General features: G+C 46.9%; 1 protein-coding gene across 1 annotated transcript in view; it reads right to left on the bottom strand.

The window, feature by feature from the left end:
* LOC143784318 (germinal-center associated nuclear protein-like) overlaps positions 1 to 20,414 on the bottom strand; it is an 84,337-nt gene that overhangs the window by 39,477 nt on the left and 24,446 nt on the right. The window contains exon 2 of the mRNA XM_077272460.1: positions 6,113 to 6,330. Coding sequence (XP_077128575.1) covers positions 6,113 to 6,330 — 218 coding nt within the window. The remainder of the gene's footprint in view (positions 1 to 6,112; positions 6,331 to 20,414) is intronic.

Below are 20,414 nucleotides of genomic sequence, written 5' to 3' on the forward strand. Positions count from 1 at the left end.
TAAGCCAAGATTTTCAGCCCAAATTTTTGGGCTGAAAGTGCCCCTCTCGGCTTATACTCGAGTCACGGTCGGCGGTGGGGTCGCATACTCACCTAGTCCCGGCGCTCCCCCTGCCCGTCCCACGGTCTTCGGTGCCGCAGCTCGTCCCCTGTTCAGCGGTCACGTGGGACCGCTCATTAGAGAAATGAATATGGACTCCACTCCCATAGGGGTGGAGCCGCATAATTCATTCCTCTAATCAGCGGTAACGGTGACCGCTGACAGAGGAAGAGGCTGCGGCACCCGGAGACCAGCTGTCCGGGAGAGGGAGCCAGGGATGCCGGGAGCAGGTAAGTATGTCATATATACCTTCCCTCGTTCCACACGCCAGGCGCCGCTCTGTCTTCCGCATCCTCTGGCTCTGACTGTTTAGGTCAGAGGGCGCGATGACGCATATAGTGTGCGCGCCGCCCTCTGCCTGATCAGTCAGTGCGGAGAGACGCCGAGATGGGACGCTGAGGAGCTGCAAGCAAGAGAGGTGAGTATGTGTTTTTTTTTTTTTTTTATTGCAGCAGCAGCATTGTATATTGCACAGGTTTATGTGGAGCATCTATGGGACATAATGAACGGTGCAGAGCATTATATATGGCACATCTTTCTATGGAGCATCTATGGGGCAACGGTGCAGAGCATTATATATATGGCACAGCTTTATGTGAAGCATCTATGGGGCCATAATCAAAGGTGCAGAGCATTATATATGGCACAGCTATCTATGGGGCCATAATCAAAGGTGCAGAGCATTGTATATGGCACAGCTATCTATGGGGCCATAATCAAAGGTGCAGAGCATTGTATATGGCACAGCTATCTATGGTGCCATAATCAAAGGTGCAGAGCATTTTATATGGCACAGCTATCTATGGGGCCATAATCAAAGGTGCAGAGCATTGTATATGGCACGCTATCTATGGGGCCATAATCAAAGGTGCAGAGCATTGTATATGGCACGCTATCTATGGGGTCATAATCAAAGGTGCAGAGCATTGTATATGGCACAGCTTTCTATGGGGCCATAATCAAAGGTGCAGAGCATTGTATATGGCACAGCTTTCTATGGGGCCATAATCAAAGGTGCAGAGCATTTTATATGGCACAGCTTTCTATGGAGCATCTATGGGGCCATAATCAAAGGTGCAGAGCATTGTATATGGCACAGCTTTCTATGGAGCATCTATGGGGCCATAATGAACTGTGCAGAGCATTATATATGGGGAAGCTTTATGTGGAGCGTCTATGGGGCCATAATGAACAGTGCAGAGCATTATATATGGGGCAGCTTTATGTGGAGCGTCTATGGGGCTATACTGAACGGTGCAGAGCATTATATATGGCACAGCTTTATGTGGAGTATCTATGGGGCCATAATGAACGGTGCAGAGCATTATATATGGCACAGTTTTATGTGGAGCATCTATGGGGCCATAATGAACAGTGCAGAGCATTATATGTGGCACAGCTTTATGTGGAGCATCTATGGGGCCACAATGAACGGTGCAGAGCATTATATGTGGCACAGCTTTATGTGGAGCATCTATGGGGCCATAATGAATGGTGCAGAGCATTATATGTGGCACAGCTTTATGTGGAGCATCTATGGGGCCATAATGAACGGTATGGAGCATCTATTTTTAATTTTGAAATTCACCAGTAGCTGCTGCATTTTCCACCCTAGGCTTATACTCGAGTCATTAAGTTTTCCCAGTTTTTTGTGGCAAAATTAGGGGGGTCGGCTTATACTCGAGTATATGCGGTACTTTCTGAGAGCCCTCACCAGGTCCAAAGTGTGAAGAGCTTTCTCAGTACTATGGACTGGATCCGTACAGAACGAGGGCAGGATTATGTCTTCATTCAGTTGAAAATCCGAGATGACTTTAGGCAAGAAGGATGGGGACGTCCTGAGCACCACCTTGTCCTGGTGGAAAATCAGAAATGGAGGTTTGCACGACAAAGCTGCCAGTTCCGAGACCCGTCTGATGGATGTTATTGCCACAAGAAAGGCAACCTTCCATGAAAGAGAGAGAAACATCCTGTATTGGCTTGAAGGGGGTCTCTTGTAAGGCACTGAGGACCAGGTTAAGGTCCCAAGGTTCTAAAGGCATCTTGTATGGAGGGACAAGATGCGAAACTCCCTGCATGAAGGTCCTAACTTGTGGCTTGGAAGCTATCCGTTGCTGGAAAAGGACGGATACAGCCGAGATCTGGCCCTTGAGAGGCCAGTGCTAAGCCTGAAACCAATCCCGCTTGGAGAAACTCCAGAATGGAGGGGATAGAAAACACCAATGGGGAACGACCCTTATCCTTGCACCATGAAAAAAATGTTTTTCCAAACATGATGGTATATATGCATGGAAACAGGCTTCCTAGTGTTGATCATGGTATATGCCACTTGACGCGAGAACCCAGCCTGGGCTAGAATCCAGGATTCAATGGCCAGGCCGTTAAACTCAGCACTCTCAAGTTCTGATGGCAAATGGGTCCCTGGGAGAGTAGATCCGGTAACTGCCAGGGAATGTCAGCAACTAGATGTACTAGCTCCGCATACCAGGCTTGGCGAGGCCAGTCTGGAGCGACAAGAATCACTGAACGCCTTCCGCTTTGATTTTCCGGATGACCCTTGGGATCAGCGGAAGTGGTGGAAAGATGTAAGGGAGGCAAAACTGGCTCAATGGAAGTACTAGAGCATCCGAGCCAATAGCGAATGGATCGCGGGATCGGGCTACTAATGCCGGAACCTTGGCGTTCAGCCTGGAGGCCATTTGGTCCACATCTGAAGTGCCCCAATGCTGGCAAATCCGATGAAAGACTTTTGAGTAAAGAGACAACTCTCCTGAGGCTATGCCCTGGCAGCTGAGAAAGTCCGCCATCCAATTCTCTACTCATGGAATATGAACTGCGGAGATGAGCGATTGGTTTTTCTCGGCCCATTGTAGAATGTGCGTAACTTCAATCATCGCTCTTCTGCTTTGCGTGCCTCCCTGGCGACTGATGTATGCCACAGCCGTGGCATTGTCTGATTGGATCCGGACAAGACGTCTGTCATGGTTCTCAATGGCAAGAGAACATAGCCCAGCAAACATAAGAACTAGCTCTTGGAAGGATGGAAACTAAACTGACCATGAACTAAACCTGCCGCACAACTAACAGTAGCCGGGTAGCGTTGCCTACGTTTTATCCCTAGACGCCCAGCGCCAGCCGGAGGACTACCTAATCCTGGCAGAGGAAAATATAGTCCTGGCTCACCTCTAGAGAAATTTCCCCGAAAGGCAGACAGAGGCCCCCACATATATTGGCGGTGATTTTAGATGAAATGACAAACGTAGTATGAAAATAGGTTTAGCAAAATTGAGGTCCGCTTACTAGATAGCAGGAAGACAGAAAGGGCACTTTCATGGTCAGCTGAAAACCCTATCAAAACACCATCCTGAAATTACTTTAAGACTCTAGTATTAACTCATAACATCAGAGTGGCAATTTCAGATCGCAAGAGCTTTCCAGACACAGAAACGAAACTTCAGCTGTGAACTGGAACAAAATACAAAAACAAACGAGGACTAAAGTCCAACTTAGCTGGGAGTTGTCTAGCAGCAGGAACATGCACAGAAAGGCTTCTGATTACATTGTTGACCGGCATGAAACTGACAGAGGAGCAAGGTTAAATAGCGACTCCCACATCCTGATGGGAGCAGGTGAACAAAGGGGATGATGACACAAGTTCAATTCCACCAGTGGCCACCGGGGGAGCCCAGAATCCAATTTCACAACAGACGTCCGGCCAAAAGGTGATGGAATTGATGAAGAGCCAGCCTTATCGATCGGATCTCGAGCATATTGATTGGAAGGTTGGCTTCCTGAGTAGACCAACATCCCTGAGCCGTGTGGTGACGAAAGACCACACCCCATCCAAGGAGGCTGGCGTCGGTGGTCACTACCAGCCAGTGTACAGGGAGAAGGGACCTTCCCTGATCCAAGGACGACGTTGCAGTCCACCACCTGAGAGACCGCCTGATTATGGATGCCAGGCGAAAGCGGCGACCCAGGAAGGCTGGATTCTTGTCCCAGGCTGAGATCAAAGTCTGCTGCAGGGGACGGAAGTGAAATTGGGCAAACGGTACTGCCTCGATGGATGCCACCATTTTCCCGAGGACCTGCATGGCGAACCGCACGGAGTGAGAGCGGGCCAGAGATAGCATTTGGAATCCCCGGGTTAGAGAGGAAATCTTTTCTGGAGGGAGAATTACCAACCGTAGGGAAGTGTCCAAGATCATTCCCAAAAAGGAAAGTCGTGTGTCGATGGTGAGAGTGACGCTCTCTGCTCAAGCCCAATAGGACGGACTTTTGATGAGAAGATCATCCAGCTAGGGTAGAATCACCACGCCCCGGGAGTGTAGAATAGACATGACGGTTGCCATGACTTTTGTGAATACTCTGGGGGGCGGTGGCAGGCCCGAAGGGCAGAGCAGTGATTTGAAAATGTTGTTGAGACATACTGAAAGTTCCGAGGGAAGCTGCAAAAGGCTGTTGAAAGGCTGAAGGGATGTGCCTGCAGCATATGGATTATGTGAACCTGCAGCAGAGGAGTTAAGTAGCGTGCACCTGCAGTGGTGTGTGGCTATCTTTCCCAGGTCCTGAGTGCCCCAGAGAAGTGCTTGTGCCGCAGATCTTAAGAGGGTAATGGCGTCCCCCACAAGCTTCCTGCCTAGGACGCACCAGGAAGTAAGGTCTGATAGGAGAATTGGGGCTTCTCGTGAACTGTGAGAAGCGCCAGAGACAGTGAGCTGAGAAAAGGCAGGGGAGGCCAGGAAGACTATGCAGAGCGAGTCCCCGCCCACTCTGTGCAGACCCGGCCAGAAGCACTCGGAAAGGGGGCAGAGTCGCCGTGAGGGGGCGGAGCTGGCGGGGACCATGGGCGTTGTTGGGCCTACCGCAGCCAGAAGCCGGGAACAAAATTAGTGGCCGCGGCCAACAGTGACGCCCGTGGCAGCGGAAACTAGCACAGCAGAGGCGGCGGTGACGGCAGCAGTCAGCGGCTGTGCACGGCGGAGGTGCAATCCCCCGCCTCCAGGTACTCACGGTATAGCAGAGTCGGCTGCTGTCCACAAGGGAAGGGTCTGTGCCACTCCATTCTTCCTCAATCCACCATCCCATTGACAGGGAGGTGGAGAGGGCCCGTTTGCCTCCTGGCACCAGCCGCTTTCTGACAGTGGTGGTGCAGTGGCACATAGATGCTTTAAGGGAGCCTCCGCTGAAGTAACTTCATAGGAAGCCGGGCATGAAGGGCCGCGGTCTGCTTTTCAGGGTGAAGGCCTGGCTCCGGAAGGGGGTACGTGAGGGCGACACCTCATGTTCCCGTCCGTTGTTGGTGTGGGGAGAGCAGACTCATTTAAGGATCCATCGCCCTATGAGAGCCCAGGCAGACTCAGAGGTTGCAGGAGGGGGTACGGGGAAGCGACACTCCGCGTTCCCGCCTGTTGATATTAGGAGATAAAGACCTTAAAAGGCCCCGTCGCTCCTGGAATCCAAATAAAAAATAATATAACAAAATCGAGGTCTGAAACCAGACCCTAGTGCCTCCTACAGAGACTAAGCAAGAACTGGTTCATGAGAGAGGCAGCAGAGGGTGTATACTGCTGAGGAGTTAACTCTTTGTCTATTTGCTTAGTGTCCTTCTAGTGGCAGCAGCAAAAACACCCATGGTCCTGTGTCCCCCAATGAGGCGAAGGAGAAAAAAACATGATGTGAACATACCCTTATTTATAAAGATGTATAAATACATATATTTTACCTGCTGAAGATGAATAAACCACCATAGTTTGGTTAGTAAATGTACTCATAGGTGCCAATCAAACCACAATTCTGCACGACTGTCATGGTATTGTGTACCTGTCCTATACCAAATGAACAAAAAGGGTACACCATACCCGTCGCTCACTCTCACAAGCTGGGAGATATCTTTTGAAGTGACGTCACCAGCTTCACCAACATCCCAATATGAAACCAGATTATCCCTTTTACCAATTATCCAGAAATCAAAAGTATAAGCACATTACAATTTTTTTTTTTTTTTACTCACATGGTTATTAAACTGAATGATGGCCATTTTTTGCTTTACTTTGCAGGTTATACTCAGAATTTTGCCATACTTCTTAAAGTGATCCTCCATGATGTTTTTTTTGTTCAAATTATTAGGCACATACTTTATTACGAAAGTAGTCAGATCACTGGGGGAGACCGGGACGTGTTCAGCACCATCAGAACGTTCTCCTCTACTTGCTGAGTTTGAGGAAGGAGCTGGATAAAAAAAAAGATTTATAAAGGTCATTCCCCTCTGCCCCCAATCTACAACCGTGACATCACAAAAACACCATACGGGACCTATGCTGCCAATCACCGCGCTCAGCTGCCGAGCCCAGTGATTGGCTGTAGCCATCATATTCGCTGTAGTTATGACATCAGCACTGCAGCCTATCAACAAAGATCATCTGGACTGGTGGACAGCAATACATTTTATTTTTTACTAATGCATGCCTATGGACACTAAAAAAAAATGTTAAAACGGAAATCCCTGAAAAACCACTAACATTATACATGACTGAGCGGTGTACAGTGTCAGAGAATAAGCAGCCTTATCAAACAAATCTACAGAACAGAGATAGATATATATATATACACACACACACACACACACACACACACTAGATGGTGGTCCGATTCTAACGTATCGGGTATTCTAGAATATGTAGGTAGTATATATCACAGGCTACGTACCATATAGCACAGTGACGTAATAACTAAATTGGAGAAGGTATTTAATGAGTCGTTGTTTGAAGAGGGGAATACTACCTACATCTATGAGAGAGGCCATTGTTGTGGTCATTCCTAAAGCTGATAAGGATCCGCTGAATCCGGAGTCCTACAGACCAATCTCACTCCTTACGGCGGATATAAAGATTTTGGCGAAGGCCTTGGCCAACAGACTAAGCCATGTGATTGATAAAGTAATCCACCCAGATCAATCTGGATTTATGCCCAACAAATCCACAGCAATCAATTTAAGGAGACTATATTTAAATATGCAAATTCCAGCCGAAAATGCTGGAAAGAGAGTGGTGGTGTGTTTGGATGCCCATAAGGCCTTTGATCGTGTAGAATGGAATTATTTGTGGTCAGTTTTGTTGTGCCTTGGGTTCGGGCCTAAGATTATATCTTGGGTGGGGTTGCTATACTCCTTTCCAATGGCAAAAATTAGAGTACCATATTTTCCGGCGTATAAGACGACTTTTTAACCCTTAAAAATTGTCCGAAAAGTCGGGGGTCGTCTTATACGCCGGGTACGGCGTGTGCAGGGAGCAATCCTGGATGTTCCCAGGGTCTGAAGGAGAGGAGACTCTCCTTCAGGCCCTGGGATCCATATTCATGTAAAAAAATAAAGAATAAAAAAAAGGATATACTCACCCTCGGACGGCCCCTGGCTGTCACCGCTGCAAGCGTCTGCCTCCGTTCCTAAGAATGCAGAGTGAAGGACCTTCCATGACGTTGCGGCTTGTGATTGGTCACGTGACCGCTCATGTGACCGCTCACGCGACCAATCACAAGCCGCGACGTCATCGCAGGTCCTACACACTGCATTCTTAGGAACGGAGGCAGACGCTTGCAGCGGTGACAGCCAGGGTTCGTCGGAGGGGTGAGTATATCCATATTTTTTATTTTTATTCTTTATTTTTTACATGAATATGGATCCCAGGGCCTGAAGGAGTTTCCTCTCCTCCAGACCCTGGGAACCACACGCCGTATAAGATGACTGGGCGTATAAGATGACCCCCGTCTTATACGGCAGGCATATCCCAAATTCCATATTTTATATGGAAAAATTGGGGGTCGTCTTATACGCCCAGTTGTCTTATACACCAGAAAATACGGTAAATAATAAATTATCTGATAGTTTCTCATTGCATAGGGGTACAAGGCAGGGGTGCCCATTGTCTCCGTTGCTATTTGCCCTAGCTGTGGAACCCTTGGCCGCTAAAATAAGGGAGACACGAGAGATAAAAGGATTTGTCTATGGAATGAAGGAGGAGAAGGTGTCTCTGTATGCTGATGATATTTTGTTATTTTTGGGGGACTCAGGGGAGAATCTGGATAACGCGGGGGCATTAATTGAGGAATTTGGGGAATTCTCTGGACTCAAAATAAATTGGGACAAATAGTGCATTATGCCCATTGATGAGGTAGAAAGGGGTACTGGGGAGGTGGAAATGTCAGCAAAATTGAAGGTAGTTTCGAAATTTAAATATTTGGAGATACAAATCGCCCTTCCTCTGATGAGGTTTGAAGAACTTAATCTAAGCCCTCTGCTACAAAAAATACGTACAAAAATTTCGGCGTGGAACAAACTACATCTTTCTCTAATTGGAAGAGTGAACCTTTTGAAGATGATTGTGATGCCGCAGTTGTTATATGTACTGCACAATTTGGATTCCGCAGAGTAGGTTCCGTAAAATCAAATCGCTGTTTGGTGAACTAATATGGGGGGGAAGCCCAAGATTTAAACAAGAAACTTTGCAGAGGCCAAAGGCAGAAGGGGGCTTGGCGCTCCCTAACCCTTGGGTATATTTTTTTATCAGCACAATGCCAGCATATTGGAAGATGGGGGGAGGAGATGGGAAAGGGGCAATCGCCCAGTAGTTTGAGATATTTGTTTGGAAAATGGCCTCTGGGTGAGAGTTTGGAAGGGGGGCAATTTTTGAAACTGGGTTCTCGGTTTCCTACTGTTCTCCTAATTCATAAGGTATGGGAAAAAGGTAAACAGATTAGGAGTGCCACGGGCCTTACCAAATACTCTCCTATATGGGATAATATAAACTTACAAGAATTTAAGCAAGGATATGGGCCATGGAGAGAGGCAGGAATTAGAAAGATGGGTCAGCTACTGGGTCAAGGGGGACTTAAGTCATTCGTGGAGTTACAAACAGAATTCCAGTTATCACAGTTAAATTTATATCATTATAAAAGAATTCAGCATGCGTATTGGTCGCAATGTCGGAGAAAACTTATTGAGATCCAGATTGATATCACACTGGCTTCCATTTTGGAGAACAACGGGACAAGGGGGGCAATTTCAGAAGTGTATAGAGATTTATTATTCACCTTTCTTGTCAAACATCCCATCAAGTCTAGAGGGAAATGGGAAGCTGAAATGGGAGAGTTAAATGATGACAGATGGGAATCTATTTTAGAATATGTGACTAACATCTCTATGAGCGAACCTGGGAGGATGTCTCAATTATATGTGATTCATAGAGCTTACAGAACTCCCGATAGACTGTTCAAGATGGGTTTGAGGTCTGATTCCGAGTGTCCACGATGTTCGCAGGAACAGGCAGACATGTTACACATGCTGTGGCACTGCCCTATATTGTCTGCCTACTGGACAGTTGTATTGAATCGGATTGAATTGGTATATAGATGTGTCATTTCCAGAGACCCTTTTGTCTGTATATTAGGCTATGTGGAAGAAATAGCAGTGGTATCTATGGTTAAACTGGTGATTGCTAGACTGTTATTTATAGCAAGGAATAGTTTGCTCTGTTCTGGATCAGAGAGGAGCCTCCGACTAGACGAGACTTTCTTACGCAGGTGGATCATATAATTTTATTGGAAAAAAGTATCTATACTAAGAGAAATAAACTAGATGTATTTCAAAAGATATGGCAGCCATGGATAGAATGGAATTAGAATTGTGGGGAGGATGCATAATGTTATAGATGATGTTCATACTATACAATTGAATTTGAATTGGGGAAGGAATATCGGATGGGAATTTGGGAAGGCATTAAAGGGGTCTCGAAGGGGGGGGGATAGGGAGAGAAAAGGGGGTGGGGGAGTTATGTTCATAAAATATATGATTATCTGTGAATAACAGCTTGATGTCATTTGTTATAATTGTTTTTCCTTAATAAAAATGTATCTGATTAAAAAAAAAATATTGCACAGTGACGTAGTATATAACACAAACGACGTAGTATATAACACAGCGTACGTAGTATATAGCAGAGCTACGTAGTATATAACACAGCCACATAGTATATAACATAGCCACGTAGTATATTGCACAGCTACCTAGTGTATTGGTCAGCCACGTAGTATATAGCAGAGCTACTGTTATGATCCGGTGACCCTGGAGCCGCATGAGACTATCTCTGGAGTAGGTGGTACCTGTACTGACCGCAAACCTAAACTGACAGCGCAACTAGAAGTAGCCGTGGGGTGTTCCTAAAACGGCCTAGACACCTCGACACAGCCGGAGGACTAAATTGTTATGATCTGGTGGCCTAGGAGCAGCATGAGACGTACTCTGGAGAAGGTGGTACCTGTACTGACCGCGGACCCTGAACTTAACACCGCAACTAGAAGTAGCCGTGGGATGTTCCTGTCACTCCCTAGACACCTCGACACAGCCGGAGGAATAAATACCCCTAGAGAAAGAAACGGAAAAACTATCTTGCCTAAGAGAAAATCCCCAAAAGATTGACAGTCCCCCACAAATATTGACTGTGAGAGGAGAGGGAATTAACATAAACAGACTGAAATCAGGATTTAGCAAAGGAGGCCATTCTAGCTAGATAGAAAGGATAGGACAGAGTACTATGCGGTCAGTATTAAAACACTAGAAAATATCCACCACAGAAAATACAAAATCTCCACATCTAACTAAAGGTATGGAGGGTATATCTGCATCTCCAGAGACACCAGCTTGGATGAGCAAGACCTTATACAGACCAAGCTGGACAAGACAAAACCTAGAAATGCACTGAACTATAAGGCCCACAGCATGTGGACTGCAAAAACAAAGCCAGAACTTATCTTTGTTGAAATGAACGGCAAAGCAGGAGAGACCAGACAGAGATGTGAATCCTCCAGGAACAATGGACAACTGGCACTGACTAAAGGGTGAAACAAAACTAAATAGCCCAGTGTAATGCATTAAGTGGACACACCTGATGAAATGCTGCGATCGAAAACAGCAGCGCTACCACTTATAACCACCGGAGGGAGCCCCAGAGCAGAATTCACAACACTAAATACCCCTAAAGTTGGAAATGGGAGTTCTATCTTGCCTCAGAGCAGAACCCCAAAGGATAGGCAGCCCCCCACAAATATTGACTGAGTTTAAGAGGAAATACGTACGCAGGCAGAAAGACAGGATTTAGAAAAAGAGGCACTTCTAGCTAAAGAGAAAGGATAGGACAGAATTCTAAGCGGTCAGTATTAAAACCCTAAAAATATCCACAGCAGGTTATTCTAATATTCTACATCTAACTAAAGACATAGAATGTATATCTGCATCTCCAGAGAATCCAGCATGACAGAAAAATCCAAACACAGTCTAAGCTGGACAAAAACACAATAAATTGCACTGAACAGAAAAGCACACTGCATGCGTGCTACAGAGACCAAAAACCAGACACTTATCTTAGCTGAATTGACAGCAGGGCATGAGGAGCCAGACAGAGATGCAATCCCTCCATGAACATTGAACAACTGGCAGGGAGTCCTGGATCCTACACACCTAAATACCTAATAGAGCTGCAATCAGCAGAAACACTTGCCCTGGATTACAATCCAGAGACAACTGCACTACCACTAACAACCACCGGATGGAGCCCAAGAGCAGAATTCACAACAAGCCACGTAGTATATTACATAGCCACGTAGTATATTGCAGAGCTACGTAGGCACAAGAACCCCAATAGCAAAATATGCATGTCCCAAAGACAGCAAAACACCAGAAGACCCGCTCAAAGAATAGCTATTATATTTCAGGAGAAAAATGAGCAATCAGGTATATTAAAAGTAGAAAAGTTTATTAATATAAATCAACAAAGTACACTATATAGACAAGTCATCACAAAAGATTTTTTGCAGGAAACGACACCAAAGCGCCACAGTACCTCCGCCCTCTATCTCTTATTGCTGAATATAGCAGATATATTTCACAAGTAAAGTGCAAAGTGCGACATCAGCATTGTGTATAGGCAGCAAAGCCATGAGCCCCATAATTAAGCACTACCAATAATGCACGTAACAATATCTTACTGGGGGTGGAATGCTCACCTAAGGTAGAGATGCAGGGGTCCTGGACCGGGTGTAGGTACCCCGACCCGCGTTTCGCGGGTGAGAAGACCCGCTTTTTCAAGGGGATGTGATATTTGCTCAAACAGGACCTTTTATGATCCTTTGAACCGTTGTTGATTTATATTAATAAACTTTTCTACTTTTAATATACCTGATTGCTCATTTTTCTCCTGCAGAGCTACGTAGTATATTGCACAACCACGTAGTATATACACAGAGCCGTGTAGTATATTGTAGAGGCACGTAGTATATTGCATAGCTACGTAGTATATAACACGTAGTATATTGCACAGTGTAAGAATCAGGCTGCACTCAGATGTCATCCGAGTGCAGTCCTGTAACTACTACTGCTGTGACTAGTGTGACAATGTCGGAGACGTAATAAGGAACGAAGGGGTGGACCCACTGGACCATGACAACGATCCTCCCACGGGCGAGCTGACCATATGGAACCGCCCCCTATACAGGGAGCGTTAGGGGCAGACCCGTGAGAGACTATCGCCACGGCAGCTGGAAGACAGGGTGAGAGGGCAAGAAATAGGAACCAGGAGGGTATACCAGACTAAAATAGATAAGACAGGATGGTGAAGTGGTACAAGAGAGAAGCACGGAACCAGAAGATAACTGAGGACTGGCTGGAGAGTGAAGCAGGGGCGGTGCAGTGGAAGCGGACAAGCAAGGAGGACTGCGTGGAGGTAGACTGGATGAGGAACTAGGACAGGACCTAGGGAAATAGAGAAAGAAGCACAAGGTCAGGCAAAAGAGACGCAGGACAATAGTGCGGCCAAGGTCAGTTGCAAGTACAAATGATCACAAGGTGAGGTTGGAAGGAAGAGGCGGACTAATAAGGCCAGCGCTGAGAGCACTTCCGGGTTGAGGTCCTCCAGGGAAAAGAGAGAAGATAGAGCGGCAGGGACACTCTCAGAGACATACGCGCACAGCGCTGAACCGAGCATGTGCGCGCAGCCGGGGAGGAGCAGAGTCCGGACGCGCACGCAGATGAGAGGACGCCGGACGGGAACCCGTGGCAAAGGAGGCACGCCGAAGACAGGTGAGAGCAAGAGGGATCAGGGAGCCGCGATGAAAGCAAAGATGTAACACACAGCTACGTAGTGAATTGCACAGCTATGTAGTATATTGCTCAGCGACGTAGTATATAGCAGAGCCGTGTAGTATATTGTAGAGGCACGTAGTATATTGCATAGCTACGTAGTATATTGCACAGTAATGTAGTATATAACAGAGCCACGTAGTATATTGCACAGTCGCCGTAGTATATAACAGAACGGTAGAGGCTAAATCCAAGTCGGCTAAAGGACCTCTGCCGACGTCATGCCCATGTGACCGAAAAGGGCGGTGCCTCTTCCTCCATAGAACAGACAGAGCAGACACGAGGAAGCTGTGGATATCATGGCGGGATTTCGTGCAGGATTTGGTTTTGGCATGTTTTGTGCAGGATTTGCCTCTTCCTCCATAGAGCAGAGCAGACAGGAGGAGGCTGTGGATGTCATGGCTGGATTTTGTGCAAGATTTGGGGTATTTTGGGGTCATTTTCCAAAGTCACAATAAGTTAAGTGGGAGTCTGCCTGGGGAGAATGGGGTGATGTTGCTTGCATGGGCTGCCTAGGGAGAATGGGGTGATGTTGCTTGCATGGGGCTGCCTGGGGAGAATGGGGTGATGTTGCTTACATGGGGCTGCATGTGCATGTTGGACGGGGGTCTGCCTGGGGAGAATGGGGTGATGTTGCTTGCATGGGGTTGCCTGGGGAGAATGGGGTGATGTTGCTTGCATGGGGCTGCTGGTGGGGGGGTCTGCCTGAGGAGAATGGGGTGATGTTGGTTGCATGGGGCTGCATGTGCATGTTGGACGGGGGGTCTGCCTGGGGAGAATGGGGTGATGTTGCTTGCATGGGGCTGCCTGGGGAGAATGGGGTGATGTTGCTTGCATGGGGCTGCATGTGCATGCTGGGGGGGGGGATCTGCCTGGGGAGAAGGGGGAGATGTTGTTTGCATGGGACTGCGTGCTGAAGGGGCCTGCCTGGGGAAGGGTGACTGCATGCTGGGGGTCTCAGTGGGAAGGGGGTCATGTTCCTTGCTAGCGGTGCTGGGTGTCTGTTGGGAAGGGGGGCTGTGTGCTGGAGTCTCTGTTGGGAGGGGGGGGGGTCATGTTGCATGCGTGGGGGATCTGCGTGCAGGGGGGTCTACCTGCAGAATGGGGCTGATGTTACTCGCATGGGTCTGTGTGGTGTGGGGGGCTGATGTCACGTGTTGTGCAGGTCAGTGTGTGTGATGTCACTTGCGGTGGGGGGTGCAGGGAAGTATAGTGCTTCGTGTGTGGGGGCGAACAGGAGAGGGGATGAATGATGATGGAGATCTGAGGGATTGATCTTACTTAGCATGAGAATCTCTGCCTGATGGTGAGGAGTCGGTCCTGGTTGTTTTTTTTTTAATACATAAAACGTGTTCTCATTAATATTATTGGGGACACAGGCTGTCAGGTTGATGACTGACCTCTGGGAGCAAAACAGCTTTACAACAATGTCTCCAGATCCCTGGCTTTATTCTCCGCCCGCACGCTGTGCTGGTCAGTATTAGCCCGGTGGCCACTGGTGTCAGCCACTACTTGTATCCAGTTTTCTGCATGATTTTTTTTCTGTTTTATTCTAGGTATTGTGACTTTTCCCCATCCTGTGCCCCCCAGAGCAGAGACCTCCCTGCAGATGTAATTTCATCACTGGACTTCTTTTCACCAAGTGGAATGGCGGTGCCCCCACAATCCATGTGAGGACCCAAAGGGATGACACCGTGGGCGTCTGATAATGTCAGATAGATGAGTATAATTACTAAAAAAAAAAAAAATCCCTTTTTCTCGCCTCCGCGCGCTCTCCGTCTGCCTCGCCCCCGCGCGCTCTCCGTCTGCCTCGCCCCCGCGCGCTCTCCTTGTGTTAAAGGGAACCTGTCACCCCCAAAATCGATGGTGAGCTAAGCCCACCAGCGTCAGGGGCTTATCTACAGCATTCTGTAATGCTGTAGTTAAGCCTCCAATGTATCCTAAAAGATGAGAAAAAGAGGTTATATTATACTCACGCGAGCGGTCCGATCCAAGTCGCGGTCCGGTCCTGGGCCTCCCATCTTGATAGGATGACTTCCTCTTCTTGTCTTCACGCTGCGGTGCGCAGGTGCCAGGAAAGGTCAGAGAGGCCTGGGGCCTGCACACTGCAGTACTTTGTGCTGGAGCCGCAGCGTGAAGACACGAAGAGGACGTTATCTGATGAAGATAGGAGGCTCCGGACCGCGATGCCCATCGGACAGGACTGGGACTGCCCCTGGGTGAGTATAATATAACCTCTTTTTCTCATTTTTTTTTTTAGGATACATCAGGGGCTTATCTACAGCATTACAGAATGCATTACAGAATGCTGTAGATAAGCCCCTGATGCTGGTGGGCTTAGCTCGCCCTCGATTTTGGGGGTGACAGGTTGCCTTTCAGCACCACAATACAATTTTTGCAGCTAAAGCACAGGGGACTTTGGTACAAAATGTGTTTCTTTTTTTTGTCATTAATCTGTCTTTAACCCCTTCACCCCCGGAGCTTTTTCCGTTTTTCCGTTTTCGTTTTTCGCTACCCTCCTTCCCAGAGCCATAACTTTTTTATTTTTCCGTCAATTTGGCCATGTGAGGGCTTATTTTTTGCGGAACGAGTTGTACTTTTGAACGACATCATTGGTTTTAGCATGTCGTGTACTAGAAAACGGGAAAAAAATTCCAAGTGCAGTGAAATTGCAAAAAAAGTGCAATCCCACACTTGTTTTTTGCTTGGCTATTTTGCTAGGTTCATCAAATGCCAAAACTGACCTGCCATTATGATTCTCCAGGTCACTACGAGTTCATAGACACCTAACATGACTAGGTTATTTTTCACCTAAGTGGTGAAAAAAAATTCCAAACTTTGCAAAAAACAAAACAAAACAAAATTGCGCCATTTTCCGATACTCGTAGCGTCTCCATTTTTGTGATCTGGGGTCAGGTTAGGGCTTATTTTTTGCGTGCCGAGCTGGCGTTTTTAATGATAGCATTTTGGTGTAGATACGTTCTTTTGATCGCCCGTTATTGCATTTTAATGCAATGTCGTGGCGACCAAAAAAACGTAAATCTGGCGTTTCGAATTTTTTTCTCATTACGCCATTTAGCGATCAGGTTAATGCTTTTTTTTTATTGATAGATCGGGCGATTCTGAACGCGGCGATACCAAATATGTGTAGGTTGGGGTTTTTTTTTATTGATTTATTTTGATTGGGGCGAAAGGGGGGTGATTTAAACTTTTATATTTTTTTTATTTTTTTCACATTTTTAAAAACTTTTTTTTTTTACTTTTGCCATGCTTCTATAGCCTCCATGGGAGGCTAGAAGCAGGCACAGCCCGATCGGCTCTGCTATGCAGCACTGATCATAAGATCGCTGCTACACAGCAGAATTGCAGGTGTGCTGTGAGCGCCGACCACAGGGGGGCGCTCACAGCCACCGGCAATCAGTAACCATAGAGGTCTCAAGGACCTCTATGGTTACCTTCCTGACTCATCGCCGACCCCCGATCATGTGACGGGGGTCGGCGATGCGCTCATATCCGGCCGCACGGCCGGATGCGGTAGTTAAATGCCGCTGTCTGCGTTTGACAGTGGCATTTAACTAGTTAATAGCGGCGGGTGATCGCGATTTCACCCGCCGCTATTGCGCGCACATGTCAGCTGTAAAAAACAGCTGACATGTCGCGACTTTGATGTGCGCTCACCGCCGGAGCGCACATCAAAGCGGGGGTCCCGACATGTGACGTACTATACCGTCACATGTCGGGAAGGGGTTAATGTTTAATTCATTGTTTTGATTTCTAAAACTCTTTATTATTGATTTGTATGTATGCATACTTATATATTTCTCTTTTTTATTTCTAACTATTCGTCTTGTAATAAACTTGTTTGACAGCTATGAGTTGAAATTTCATTTCCTTGCGGATTTACATTCTATGGGATAATGGGGAAGAGACAAAAGGTCGGGGGTGCAGTAGCTCTGGTGGTGGTGAGGCGGCAGAATGGTTATTGCAGGCTGTAGGCTTTCCTGAAGAGATGGGTTTTCAGGTTCCGTCTGAAGGATTCGAGGGTGGTGGATAATCGGACGTGTTGAGGTGTGGAATTCGAGAGGATGAGGGATATTGGGGAGAAATCTTGGAGGCGGTTGTGTGAGGAATGAATAAGTGTGGAGGAGAGTAGGAGGTCTTGGGAGGATCGGAGATTACGTGAGGGAAGATATTGGGAGATTAGTTCAGAGATATAGGGAGGGGACAGGTTGTGAATGGCTTTGTAGATCAGTGTTAGTAGTTTGAACTGCATTCGTTGGGGAATTGGGAGCCAGTGGAGGGATTTGCGGAGGGGAGAAACAGGAGTAGCGAGGAGAGAGGTGGATTAGCCGAGCAGCAGAGTTGAGGACAGACTGGAGTGGTGCAAGAGAGTTAGCGGGGAGGCCACAGAGGAGGATGTTGCAGTAGTCGAGGCGAGAGATGATGAGGGCATGCACAAGCATTTTAGTAGATTGAGGGCAGAGGAAGGGACGGATTATGGCAATATGTTTGAGTTGGAGGCGACAGGAGGTGGCAAGAGTTTGGACGTGCGGTTTGATGGACAGGGCAGATTCGAGAGTTACCGCGAGGCAGCATATTTCAGGTGTGGGAGAGCGCGTGATGCCGCTTACCATAATAGATAGATCAGGTAGGGGGCATACGCGAGATGGAGGAAAGATGATGAGTTCGGTATTGTCTACACTGAGTTTTAGGAAGCGAGAGGTGAAGGAGGATATGGCTGCTAGACACTTCGGAATTCTGGACAGCAGAGAGGTGACATCTGGGCGAGAGAGGTGAATCTGAGTGTCGTCCGCATACAGGTGATACTGGAAGCCATGGGACTTTATGAGTTATCCTAGGTCAAGGGTATAGATGGAAAAAAGTAGGGGCCCCAGGACAGAGCCTTGAGGGACTCCAACAGAGAGAGGGCGGAATGAGCCAATACAGTCTGCTGTGCCTGCGCAACGACCGCAGAGTTGCCCAGATCTTCCCTACTGATTACCGGGTGGCCACCCTGCTGGATCCCTGCTGCAAAGACAAAGTACCATTATTTGTTCCGTCATTGGAGTGGGATTGCAAAATGTGTGAATACTAGCACATGCTGGTAGAGGCACTACTGACGGCGTTCCCACCTGACAGAAGAAACACAAGGCAGAGGAGGAGGAAGTCGCCAACGCAGCTGTGGCATCACCTCAGAAGGGAGGGTTAACATGGCTAAAATGTGAAAAAAATTAATCAGCATGACACAGCATTCAGCACCACCATCTGATACGGTCTATACAACCAGGTGCCGGCGTTATAACAACATGGTGGAAGAGTATATGTCAATGTCCACACGTCTGCATGTACTAAGTGATGGGTCTGCCCATTTAACTTCTTGGTTTCCAAACTGGACACATGGCCTAGGCTTGTACTTTTTGACTTGGAAGTGCTGGCATGCCCCGTGGCAAGTGTAATGTTGGAACATGTGTTTATCACAGCAGGGGATATAGTCACACATAGGCGCATCCACCTGTCCAAAGACAACCTGGGCACTCTTGCATTCATTAAAAGAAACCAGGAGTGGAGTCCACAGGACTTGTCTTTGCCTTTGGCAAACCAGACAAATGTACCATCTGCACCCAGGCATTGTTATATTTTTATTTTCCATTTGTTTTATTTTGGGGCCTTACCAAAAAGGAAGAGAAATAAAATCCACAAAAATAATGTTGGATACCATCAGGCCTGCCTCTTCCACCTACACTGCAATGTCCACCTACACCACCTTCTCCACTAGGACATCCAACTACTGTATCTACATTGTTCTTTTTTATTTTATTTTATACTATGTTCTTTTAAATGCTGTCCCTAAAAAAAAAAAAAAAATTATAAGAAACCCTCCAAAAAACTGTTGGATACCTCATCCCCTGCCTCTTCCACCTTCATCGCCACATTCGCCTCAAGCTCATCCACCTACTACACCTCCTCCTACATTTGAACCTATGCCTCTTTTTTCAAGATTATTATTATTACTTTTTATTCTCTGTTATTGTAAGTGATCTTACTATCCACATTTGTTTTCAGGGCTATTGTCCTGCTTACCCCCTTTTTGTTCTATTTTTCACCTTTACCGCTTACTACCCCCATTTTACCACGCGAAAGGACGAGACCACATTGGCTGTGAGCTGGTCTCATTATGCTGGGAAGGACCCAATAAACATTTAACTTTTCAGCTTATTAATCAGTGAACAGCTGTCTGCTTTTTCTTTGCTGGTTATTAAAAAATGGATGGACTCATCCAAAAAATTAATTGGGGCCCCCTCCATTTTTAATAACCAGCTACGGCAAAACAGACAGATAAAAGCTGATATTAAAAAGCTGTGAAGGTCCATGGATATTGGCCCCTACCAACACTAATAAGACTAGTCCTCAGCCGCACGAGAAATGGAGCATCTATTAGAAGTGCTAATTCTTGAGCATTGACTCAGCTCTTCCTGATTGCATGTGTGCAGTGGCAATTGGGGTAATATATACAGCTCTGGCCAAAATTAAGAAACCACCACATCAAAACCCTGCCATGGGCAGCCCATTCTCCAGACCTGAACCCCACTGGAAACCTCTGGAATGTAATCAAGAGGATGATGGATAGTCACAACCCATCAAACAAAGAAGAACTGCTTAAATGTTTGTGCCAGAAGCAGTGTGAAACACTGCTGGAAAGCATGCCAAGATGCATGAAAGCTGTGATTAAAAATTATGGTTATTACACAAAATATTAATTTCTGAATAGTGATGGGCGAGCATTAAAATGCTCGTTGCTAGGGTCGAGCAAATTGGAATACTCGGGTACTCGGCCAGAACAGCGAACCCAATATAAGTCTATGGGAGACCCAAGTATTTTTACTACGATCCCCCCCCGGGGGTCCTTTTAAGGTCTAAAAATGATGGAAACACTGCTCAAAAGACACAGGAACATCATGGGGATCGCCCCTGGAAGGATTCCTGACTCCTAGTTCACAGCCTTAATAATTTTTTCCCGTGATTCATGCCATTTTTCCTGGTGCCACAAAAAACACATTAAAACGAAACCAAAACGGGTTTTGCTGGACTGTAAGGCCAAATATTTAACCCCAGGCCGAAAATTTCCTCT

The sequence above is a fragment of the Ranitomeya variabilis genome, chromosome 7 (genome assembly GCF_051348905.1).
Source record: "Ranitomeya variabilis isolate aRanVar5 chromosome 7, aRanVar5.hap1, whole genome shotgun sequence".
Taxonomy (NCBI): domain Eukaryota; kingdom Metazoa; phylum Chordata; class Amphibia; order Anura; family Dendrobatidae; genus Ranitomeya; species Ranitomeya variabilis.